This window comes from Sander vitreus, chromosome 15, assembly GCF_031162955.1.
Source record: "Sander vitreus isolate 19-12246 chromosome 15, sanVit1, whole genome shotgun sequence".
In the NCBI taxonomy this organism is placed as follows: domain Eukaryota; kingdom Metazoa; phylum Chordata; class Actinopteri; order Perciformes; family Percidae; genus Sander; species Sander vitreus.
Window position 1 is genome coordinate 809,923 of NC_135869.1, and position 12,500 is coordinate 822,422.

General features: G+C 45.1%; 1 protein-coding gene across 1 annotated transcript in view; it reads right to left on the reverse strand.

Annotated features, from left to right (window-relative positions):
* The window catches only part of caskin2b (CASK interacting protein 2b), an 83,371-nt gene that overhangs the window by 61,144 nt on the left and 9,727 nt on the right, over window positions 1-12,500 (reverse strand). The window contains exon 3 of the mRNA XM_078269271.1: window positions 1,456-1,507. Within this exon, the coding sequence (XP_078125397.1) occupies window positions 1,456-1,507 (52 nt within the window). The remainder of the gene's footprint in view (window positions 1-1,455; window positions 1,508-12,500) is intronic.

A 12,500-nucleotide genomic window follows, 5' to 3' on the forward strand; every position in this document is an offset into this window, starting at 1 on the left:
GGAAATCCCCCGTAGGTCAATATTGGCAGGTAAGAAATAAGTAATGTATATCCGAGATACATAGGCCTGGTCTAATCACAATATTTTTACGTAATCTCGGTTTCTGTGTTTAACCGCAATCAAACCGCAAAACCGAAAGTGGGCTGCCGACAAAAAGGTACCGAGGTAGTGGTATTGGTACAAACGTTAACCAGGAAAACAGAGAACTCAAACTTGAATGTATGTTGCTTCAAAGTTATAAGTAAGTTGACGAACTCTTTTAGTTATCGCCAATCGTTCCGGACCCCTGACAGAGAACTTTTTTTAGATGCGGACCTTTGAGTGATACGTTTGAAAACCTCTGCTATACACAAGTTCATAGCAACAAAAATGAGGGTACAGTTAGAAAAACTGTTTAATGATAATTAAGAGGCGTGGTTTACTTCATAGGCTGTGTACCTGTGTTACTACATTATCTGGATCACATGACAGTGATTGTACAACAAAAGATGTATCCTGGAATTCACTCCAAACTTGAATTTGTTTGAAAGAAAGTTAAGACTGAAAGAGGCAATTATATTGTCAATCGTGATTATTTTCTGAGACAACTAATTGCACAGCAACATTGGGAATTGCTCCAGCTCCAGAGATACGAGTGGAAACATGCAGCTGGTGTGTGTTTAAAGACGAGACAGCTCGGAGATGTTTGAGAGGAAGCAGCAGGAGGGAAATAAAACACTCGGAACAAAGAGAAATATTGATGAGGAGGGAGTCAACTTTCTCTTGACTTTCTTGTCTGTTTTCTCCTTCCAGGCTAACGAGCTCCGAGGGGGTAGGGGTGAGGGGGGGGGTGGGGGGGAGGGTGGGGAGGGATGCAACCCGTCAGCATTCGGCAGAATGAAGTTCTGACAGCAGACGCAACTAAACTCTGAATGTGCTGAGTCATGTGCTGACTTCAGCCCACGTAGTTTCCACTGTTACTGCAGAGTGGACACACTTTTATAGACGCAGAGGGAGCGGAGTAACGGCCGGCAGAGGGAGCGGAGTAACGGCCGGGCACACATGGCACAAACAGGTCCAGAAACAAACACAAATAAACACTTAGGAATATATAGACATGCGGGGAGGTTTAGCAGAGCTTCTGCAGGTTTCACCAAGTCAAATGTAAGACTTGTTTAAGACCATTATGAATGAAATTCAAGACCTGTATCACAACATTAAAAAAAACAGCAACAAAAAAACGTACGGCAGAGACAGACACACACGCACACACAATCACACTATGCCACTTTGCACACATATATAGACCTTTTTATCCTGTGTAAATTATTTTTAGAAGCTATTGAATGTTAACTGTCTGTATTTGCATGTTGTATGCTGAGGCCACGTCTCAGACGATTTTCTGTCCTGACAGACAAAGTTTTCTGAATCTGAAAACGTGTGTTTTTTTTATAGCGTCGATTTCACATCACTCACCCGTCTGAGTCCTGGTAGTTGACATTCAGTCTCTTGGTGGAGCCCAGCAACTCTGGAAAACACAAAACACACATTATTAGTATGTAGTTTGGATCAACGGAAGTATATTTCCATGATAAAGCCTGGACGTCAGTATGTATGGATCATTGTCTTTCTATAGTTTGTAGCTGACGCGTTCAATCTCACGATGTGCACCGTTTTGCTACGGTTTCCGATAGGGATGCACCAAATCCAGATTTTTGGGGTTCGGCCAAATACCAAATCCTACTCCCATCCTCAGTCCATTAACACGGTAAACCACATTAAACGGTAACTACTGTTTTTTTCAACCTGGACCTTATTTTTCTATGTTTTTGTGACTGATGGGAACAACAATCTTTGACGTTGGTCCAGTATTAAGCGAGATCGCGGCAGTCGGCAGCAGCGAAACAAGTTACAATGTAACAGGGCAATTGTCCTTGTTTTTACCTTCACAAAAGTGACAGACTCAGATTATTATTCTAAGTGTCTGACAACATTATGGAAAGGATTCCTACAGAGATAGACCTTTAAAACCTCTTTAAGACCTTTCTGTTTAACCAGAAACAGCTCTGAAGTCGCTAGCGCTCAACCCACCAGACTCCATTTAAAAAAACAATACTTTTAGCGTGTATAGAGCCAGCATATTCTCACATGTACATCTGTAAACTATGTGTTTATTTTAACCACAACCAGAGTTGTGATGGTTGGAAAAGTGGAAAGACGACCCAAAACGGCTTTTCATAGTTTTATTTTGTTTCTGTCGACTTTGAATGAAGGGTATTTTATGATGCTAAAATGACTGCTTATTTACATGGAGTCTGGTGGCTTTAGAGAACGCAATTGCGCAGATGTTTTTATGTTTAAAAAAGGATCTTACTCTTTAACAGAAAGGTCGACCTCCTTAGAAATCCTTTCCATAATGTTGTCAGACACTTAGAATATTAATCTGAGTCTCTCGGCGGCAAAACGAGCACTTTAGTGAAGGTAAATACAAGCTTTAGATTAGAAACATGATTTCTCGAGGTAAGTTGCTGTCTTGAGAGTAACTATGGTGACTGAAGGTGCTGCCGTGTTTACTATCAGAGGGTCTCAGGGGGGTCAAAGGTCAGCGTGCAGGGGAGGATGGGACCCTGGATCCCCCCCGATTCTCCCCCCCTCTCTCCCCCCCAAACATCAGGGCTTTGAAGTCTTTTTTTTTTTTTTCGGAAAAAATCAGCAGGCGTTCCCTCCGGGGGTCCCAGCGCTGCTTTGATTATGACCTGGATTTTATAATTAATGGCAATGAATCTAAACTCAGACACACACTGAACGCAACACGGAAACTTGTCTCTTCTCATAACAAGCTGCACTGGACGTACGCCATTGCAGATGGCGGAAGCTAATTTTCTGCATTTTCCTTGATAATCAACGCACACACACACACACACACACACACACACACACACACACACACACACACTTTATGTACTAATATGTAATGATCAGGGTGGGAAATTAGCACCCGCCACCAGCCAATGGCGGGTACTTTTTCAAAGTGGCGTGTTGTGACTTTGCCTTGTATACCAGCCACAGTGGCGGGTGGATTGTAAAACATTCCTTGTAACGGATTGGACAACTTTTGTCAAAGAATGCTGTTGCTAAGAAACAATGCACAATGCTTAGGAGTCGCGTTGCGTTACTGCTAATGAATGCCCAACATTTCCGGATTTTGCTGCTTCATAATAAAAACATTCAACATTCTGCTGCTCAGTTCCACACACACCCACACACACACACCCCTACCCACACACACCAACAATCCCACACCCACACCCACCCACACACACCCACACACACACCCCTACCCACACACACCAACAATCCCACACCCACACGTTGGATGCAGGAAAAAACGGAGATGAGACGTACAGGATGACCTAAACTGAGGACAGCTACACATCCTGAGCCTTTTTGGTAAGGTTACTAGGAATTACAGGCATTTTGGGCCGCACCAATCTCAAAAAAATTATGTATTGAAGCAATTCAAAATATGCTAGTGCACTTTCTTTTATAAATTTGAATTCCGGAAAAAAGTGGCTGGTAAAAAATACAAGTGGCTGGTAAAACTGAGCATCCACCAGCCGCGGTGGCTGGTGGATGCTCAATCGGTCCAACTACGAAGGCTTAGTGAAGGTTTTCTGTCTTTGTCCAAACTGTTAGAAAACTGGAACGTTTTTCACCGACAACACCACTGGCTAGAGATTTTAGACGGTGGCCTCAAACGTTTCCTCAAACTCTCGGGCTCGCCGGCCTCCGACAGGAAATAGTTGATGCTAAATAAATTATTTCAGCCGACAGTCGTCTTCATCTGCTGCACATTTGTTCAGTTATTTTTAATGCTGTTTTATGGAGCAAGGAGGTTTCAGCAAGGTGTGTGTGTGTGTGTGTGTGTGGGTGTGTCTGCGTCTGTGTGTGGTGTGTGTGTGTGTCTGTCTACTAAACAGTCTCAGTTTATAATGTGGTGAAACTCTGAGATAGACTGTCTGAGAGAGAGTGTGTGTTTGTTTGATGCGGCCGGTCTGTTTGAAGGAGATCTCGGAGGGAAACAAGCCTCCCCTCCCCACCCCCACCCCCACCCTCACCCCCCTGGCACAGGAACACAGGAATACATGAGCACAGGGACACAGGAAGCAGGAGTGGGACACGTCTGTCTTTATCGGCTGACTGAATGAGGACGATGACGTAGTGTGTCTTATCTGTTTGTCCTCCGCCTCAGAGTGGGAGTGGTTGCTACATCCACACTACTGACTGCTACGTTCGTACGTGTGTGTGTGTGTGTGTGTGTGTGTGTCTCTGCTATGTTTGGCTTTAACAGGGTTCAACGATCCTGAAGCTGCGTTCACGCCGAGGCGGGATCAAAGATCCCCGCCGCACCATTCGCATGAGTTTGATTGAGGGCCGGGCCATGTGGAAACCAACACGGAGCAGTGTAGATGGAGCCTGGGGTCTGGAGACAACCCACACACACACACACACACACACACACACACAGACTAGACTCACTTTGCTAGACCTTCCTCCACACACACACACACACACACACACACACACACACACACACACCCTTCAGAGAGTGAGTTCCTCAGTGGTGTGTTGTGAATGTTTGAGTTTTGTAAGTTTTACAGAAAGTGTGAAGCTCTTTAAATGAAGGAGGAGAATCTGTTTGTATCATATTAAACTAGGGTTAGTGTTCCCTGTGGGACTCTCATGTTGATACAGATTTGGGTTTTAAAGTCTTCTTTATCTCCAGCTGTCCTCTCTCTCTCTCTCTCTCTCTCCTGTCTCCTCTCCATGTCCCAGAGACCAGAGACAGAGGAGGCTGGGAGCTGTCTGCGTTCCTGCGGAGGTTCAGGCCGAGTGGCGTGCCAGCGTGACGTCGGCGTTATCGGCCCGATGATATGAGCAGGGAGGCTCATCATAGGTGGGGGTCATGACATGAGGAAGAAATGTCAAATCCAACTTCAAAAGATGTTCAGTTTGTCGTCACGTAGGACTCAAAGAGGCAACCGATCCCAAAAGCTGTCAAAAAATAACGGTGGAAAAATATCGCCAAAGGGACAAAAAAAAAAATGAGAAAGCTCAGAAAGTGAGAGCTTGGTGAGTCTGGGAGGGGGGGTGGGGGTATCTGACCCCCCCCTGCTATGGAACAATAGTGCTGGGACAGGAAGTGGAGGAGAGGCCCTGAAGTCCTGGCTTTGTTTCTGAGAGCGGCTCCTCCGTCAACACAACACACCCTCCTCCACTTCCTGTTCCTCTGGTAGAGAGTCACGGCCGGGTTACAGCCACACACACACACACACACACCTGCCCGTACCGTTTCGGTTCAATACGAATACATGTACCGTTCCACCCCTTGTGTGTGTGTGTGTGTGTGTGTGTGTGTGTGTGTGTGTGTGTGTGTGTGTGTTTGTCACGTGACTGACCGACTGCAGAGCTGCATCAGTCAGATGGCGGCTCTTCTGATTGGTCAGTGAGTAAAGCTATCTGTATCAATGGACTATTAATTCAAAGTCCTAAAATGTAAAAACACAAATATCAGCCAGGGGTGGAATGTAACTGAGTACATGTACTCCAGTACTGTCCTTCAGTACCAAATGTTGAGGTACTTCTACTTTACTTGAGTCTTTTCTTGTCATGCCACTTTCTACTTCTACTCTGCTACATTTCAGAGAGAAATATTGTACTTTTTACTCCACTTTTAATACCTTAACTACATTTTCCTGATGATACTTACAGACTTTTACTGAAGGAACATTTTCACTGCAGGACTTTAACTGTAACAGAGTATTTTAACAGTGTGGTGTTAGTACTTTTACTGCAGTAAAGGATCTGAATACCTCTTCCAGCGCTGGTTTCAGCTCCAGAGACTCTCTCTTTTTATGAATGTCAGCAGAAAGTTGAACGTCTGGTGGAATCGCCGCCACAAAGAATGCAGCAAGAGAAGAGAAGAGGAAGAAAAAGGAGGAGGAGGTTTTGCAGGAGTTAGTCTCGGCCTGGAAGAGAATCTGTTGCAGAGATCCAGCGGCTAAAATTAGGCTGCGGGTATCAGATGTGTGATTACACGTCTGCAGGAGACGCCTCACACTTGTGTCTGCCTTCAGAATGAAGGAAACAACGGGGACGATACGCCTGCGTCTCTCCTCTCATTGTGGCGTGCGGCGGGCAGACCAAGCAGCGGCCGCTCGGCACTAAATATAAATATATAGACAACGTTTTCTTTCAGGACCAACTGGCCGTGGTCCAAACACACAACACAGCACAGCACACTGCAGTCAGAGAGAGTTCAACTGTTACTGGATACAAGCTGGACACGTGTGTGTGTGTGTGTGTGTGTGTGTGTGCCTGTGCGTGTGTGCGTCTGTGCCTGTGCGTGTGTGCGTCTGTGTGTGTGTGTGTGTGTGTGTGTGTGTGCCTGTGCGCGTCTGTGAGTGTGTGTGTGTCTGTCTGTGTGTGTGTGTGTCTATGTGTGTGTGTCTCTGCGTGTCTGTGTCTCTATGTGTGTGTGTGTCTGTCTCTGTGTGTCTGTGTCTCTGTCTGTCTATGTGTGTCTATGTCTCTGTGTGTGTGTCTCTGTCCGTCTGTGTGTCTGTCTGTGTGTGCGTGTGTGTGTGTGTGCGTGTGTGTGTGTGTGTGTGTGCGTGCGTGTGCGAGACTGTGTCTGTGTGTGTGTATATCTCGATATTTTTGGCGATTTTGATGATAACGATAATTAGACGATATCCTTTAAAAAGGTGTTTTTAAAAGTCAGAGTTACTTCATCACTGATGATAATAATGGGCACAATGTTGAATGAAAACAATTCTTATTTATTTTCTTTAAAATGTAAATATTCAAGTAAAAACAATTCAAAGACATACTAAATCCTAAGTGAACTAGTGTAGGAGCAGTGAACTCTGAGTCAACATTCAGTTGTTCACCTCTGCTGTAATGTAAATGATACCATACCAATGATGCAGCATACCATACAAGCAAGATGAAATCATAACAATAAACAAAGGGCTCTGTTCTGTAACGTACTGCACACAGCCATGTCCTTATTGGAAGCAGTCCTGGAGCTGGGATAGGACAGGGTCAGACCAGGTTTAGATAGTCCTTCTGACCGGGATGTATGCTGGGATCAGGAGTAGTTGGATGTGATCTGACTGATGCATGCTGGGATCAGGAGTAGTTGGATGTGATCTGACTGATGTATGCTGGGATCAGGAGTAGTTGGATGTGATCTGACTGATGCATGCTGGGATCAGGAGTAGTTGGATGTGATTTGACTGGCCCAGGTGAGGGAGAGGAGCAGTTGTGTATGCTTTCTGTGAGAGTATACATAGTCTAGTGTGTTCTTCCCTCTAGTAGCTCAGTCTACTGGAGAAAGCTGGGGAGTACAGACTTTAAGGATGCCTTGTTAAAGTCCCCTGCTACACTATGTATCCCCTCTGGGTGATCGCGCTGCAGTTTGTTGACTATGGTTAGCAGGCGAGCCAAACTTGTGCTAACGTTAGCATCGGGGGCTATGTAGCCGGCAGTAACAGTCACTACAGTGTGCTCTCGTGGTAAATAAAATGGCCTGTATATTGCCCACAGGGCTCCCAGGGTCAGGTGAAGGTGCTGGCCAACGACCCTGCTGTTGGTACTCCATTCATTATGCACCAAAATGCCCAGTCCTCCTCCTCTGGTCCTGTCGGAGTTCTTGTCTCGTTCCTGCCGGTAGCTAGCTCGGCCTGCTAGCTGCCGACAACAATCCATGGAGCTCCCGGTGGTCTGGCTATGTCCTCCGGGATGTTATGAGCAGCCTGGAAGGCTCTCGTAACGGCCGTGTTGTATCCTAGTCCTATATTGATTAGCTCAGTGTGGCAGTACTTGTTAGTAAGACCTCGACATGGGAACGTTACCAAACACACAAACAAAAAACATAAATATACACCGACAGGAGAGGTAAGTAACATTGTTGGGCAATTGAGCACCTTCAATTTATGTCCACTAAAAGTGCTGGTTTTGCCGCTGAGTGTCTGACAACATTATGGAAAGGATCCCTACAGAGATAGACCTCTTTGTTAAAGAGTTAGATCCTTTATTTAAACATAAAAACATCCGCGAAGTTCGCGAAACCCACCAGACTCCATGTAAATAATCATTACTTTTATCATCGTAAAACACACTTCATTCAAAGTGGACAGAAACTAAATCAAACTATCAAAAGCCATCTTGGTTCATCTTTCCACTGTTCCAACAATCACCACTCTGGTTTGGGTTGAAATAAACCCTTAATTCACCCATTTACATGTGGAAATATGCTGGCTCTATACACGCTAAAAGTCCTGATTATTTACATGGAGTCTGGTGGAGTTTGGCGATAGGAATCTCAGAGCTGTTTCATGTTACTAACTAAAAGGATCTTACTCTTTAACTAAAAGCTCTATCTCTGTAGGGATCCTTTCATAATGTTGTCAGACACAATAATAATAATCTGATTCCCATCAGTCACTCACACACAACAACATAGGAAAATGGGGTCCAGGTTGAAACCCCCCCCCCCCAGAAGTTCCCCTTTAAAGGAGACTTTAGTTACGTTTTTGTGTTGCTTTCAGACACGTGTGTGTGTGTGTGTGTGTGTGTGTGTGTGTTCTCTCGGCTGCAGTGAATGCGTCACCTTATCTCGGTTTTGTGTAAGTGTGCCGCGCCCCAAACAAATAGGCTGCCGGCCCAGAAAGATGCAGGGCTGCCTTTGAGGAGAAGTCCATTATGAGCAGCAGAGGAACAGGGTGTGGAGCTGAACTCACTTCCTCCTGAACAATACGTGGAGAACTAAACCCTCCACCCCCCCCGAGACTCTGCACTGGGAAACAATCCTCCAACAGGCCCTTTATCCTGAGGAATATTTATAAAATACAAAGCAGTGATGGGCGGCAGGGTGTAAATGAATGGAACATAAAGACTTTTCTCAGATCTGACGATTGCAATTGGACTTCTTTAGCTTTAAAAAAAAAAAAAGTTTAAAAAAAGCTACAAACATGTTGGAAAAAGCGACATTTAAAAGATTTCTGTTCACACTTAGACACCGTGGGAACATAGCGTCCAGCAATTACAGAGTCAGATGGCTGGTGAAGATTTAGATTTTAATAGATTACCCTTAGTTGTTTTGGCTACTGAGTGAAGCAAATCCACCAGTCACGTGCATATTTTACCAACATTTGGCTGGTACACACGCGTACGCACAGACACACACACACGCACATGCATGCACGCACAGACACACACGCACACAGACACACGCACGCACACAAACACGCGTACACACAGACACACACACACGCATGCATGCATGCATGCATGTACGGACGCACAAGTACACACACGCAGACACACACACACACACACGCGCCCTCAGACGTACACACGCACACACACAGACACACACGCACTCAGATGTACACACGCACACAGGCACAAAGCCACACGCACGCACACATGTACGGACGCACGCACACACAGACCCACACACACTCAGACGTACACACGCAAACAGACACACAGACCCCCCCCACACACACACTTATGGTGCTAATTTTGAACCCTGCACTTAGACACCGATGCATGGGAAAATAGTGTCCAAGTTGGAGAAAAACGAAATGTCCCTTCAAAGCCTCGCTGGGAAAGAGCAGCGCTGGCCTCTCTCTCTCTTTGTCACTGGCTTAACGAACTTGAGGAAACAGTGTGGAGTCAGATTCCAGCCTGAGAAAAGGGGGTCCACACATACCAGCGCCGTGACATCATCATTGCCTCCATTCTCCCCTCTGCTGCCACTCCGACAATGGCTGGCACTCATGCTACTCACGCACGCACGCACGCGCTACTCCGGGAACTACTCTACTGGTTCAGAGTGAGAAAAATAACAGAAAACTTCAGCTTCACAGCTGAGCCTCAAACTGAAGCAATCCTGAAGCTTTATGTCATGTAAACAAAGACACACACACACATGCAGATGCACGCACACATGCTCGCACATACACACACACACACACACACACAGACACACGCACAGACAGACACACACACACACACACACACAGTAAAGGTGTTGGACTCAGCAGAGCTGCACTCTAACGTACTTCAACAAGTTTTCTGGAAATAAACTCCTTTATTTAGCATCTCACCACAACTCTGACCTAAATGAAAGCTCTCTGAATTCCTGTCATGCTCCGTGGTGAGAACTGTTCTTCATACACAGACACACAAAACTTATGAAAGGACGGACTCCGTAAGGGCCCAGAACGAGAGTTTGGACAGAAAAACACAGGAGAGGATTCTGGGTAATATGCTGCTGGTTAACGGGCTGAAATGAAGGAAACTAAAAGACTTTTCTCAGATCTGTGGATAAAAGAGAGACAGAGAGAGAGAGAGAGAGAGAGAGAGAGAGAGAGAGAGAGAGAGAGAGAGAGAGACTGCCATGCAGTCAACAGGAGAGAGTGCAGAACCTCCGTTACATAACACAACTAATAAAGAAAAACACCGGCAGCCATTACTCTGCTGCACACACACAACTACACAACATCTACACAATACACAACACCTACACAATACACAACATCTACACAACACATCTACACAATACACTACACACAACATCTGCACAACACACAACATCTACACAATACACTACACAACACACAAGATCTGCACAATACACAACACAACACACATCTACACAATACACAGCACAACATCTGCACAATACACAATATCTACACTATACACAACATCTACACAACACAACGTCTGCACAATACACAACACATCTGCACAATACACAACACATCTGCACAATACACAACACAACATACACAACATCTGCACAATACACAACATCTACACAATACACAACACATCTGCACAATACACAACACATCTGCACAATACACACAGGATGTAGACTCAAACTAAAGACATTATGGTCTAGTTTTCATTTCAAAGCTTGTATAAAAAGTGAAGAAAGGCCTGTTACACAGACAGGAGCATGCTCAGTGGCAGCACTAGTGGGGTATTACCCCGTTTAGTGAATAACGGGGTTATGCCCGTATACAGAAGTGGGGGAGAATGACAGGAGTAACTCTACCTCTGGTACAGTAGGTGGCGCTCTGCCAACGTAAAACTGGCTTTTTCTTCCGGTTGATCTATGTCAAAATAACACAGACCGCCACTAAATTAGTAAAACTGTAACTACGTAATTCACACACTCTTGTCCTGGCGTAGGAAAGCACAGTGGGCTCGCCAGATGATGTCGGGCTCATTATCTGCCCAGAGTCAGGTGGAATCAGCAAGCAGGGGGCTGCTCGGCGGGGATGGAAGCATTTAAAGGGGAACTATGCAGTTTTTTTAGCTTAATTTACCTTAACTGAACAGCTTCGGAGTCACTGGAATGGTTATATGACTTTTTTCGGGTTGAATGGTGGCCATTTTGCTTCCTGACAACATTATGGAAAGGATTTCTAACGACTTTTCTGTAAGAGTAACATCCTTTTTTGAAACATAAAAAACATCCGCGAAATTGCATTCGCTGAACCCACCAGACTCCATGTAAATACAAACAGTCATTTTAGCATCGCAAAATGTACTTCATTCAAAGTCGACAGAAACAAAATAAAACTATGAAAAGCCGTTTTGGGTCGTCTTTCCACTTTTCCAACCATCACAACTCTAGTTTTGGTTGAAATAAACACATAGTTTACTGATTTACATGTGAGAATATGTTGGCTCTATACACGCTAAAAGTAATGATAATTTAAATGGAGTCTGGTGGGGTTGGTGCTAGTGACCTCAGAGCTGTTTCTGGTTGAACAGAAAGGTCTTAAAAGAGGTTTTAAAAGGTCTATCTCTGAAGGGATCCTTTCCATAATGTTGTCAGACACGCCTGATAATCAGGCAGAGTGGGGGTCCCGAGGGGCCCCTGCATGGTCCCAACACACAGAGCTTTGTTTCCCTGCTCCAGGTTTGAGCCCGGAGCCTTCCTGTCTGTTTGGACCCATTAAACATTTCACACGCCAACAGCCGAGTTTACAGACAAACGCCATCGGCTGAAAAACACACAGAAAGCTTTTAACACGTTCCCTCCAATCTGTGGAGACTTCCCTCCTCCTTATATCCTCAGATTAGAGGGAGGAGCAATTACTCAGACCCTTTACTGCAGTACAAGTACTGCTACCACACTGTAAAAAATACTCGCGCTTTTGCGGCAGTGTGCGCGCACATTCACACACACACACACACACACACACACAGCTCTCTGAATAGGAAGTATTTGTAATGTAAAAGAAAAGGCAGATTTTTGAGAGTTTGAACTGAAACTCATGAATAAAAACATGAGACAGACTCCCTCCTCGCTCACACACAGACGCACCACAGCCAGCGCTGGAATGTAACTAAGTACATTTACTCCAGTACTGTACTTCAGTACCAAATGTTGAGGTACTTGTACTTTACTTGAGTCTTTTTCTTTT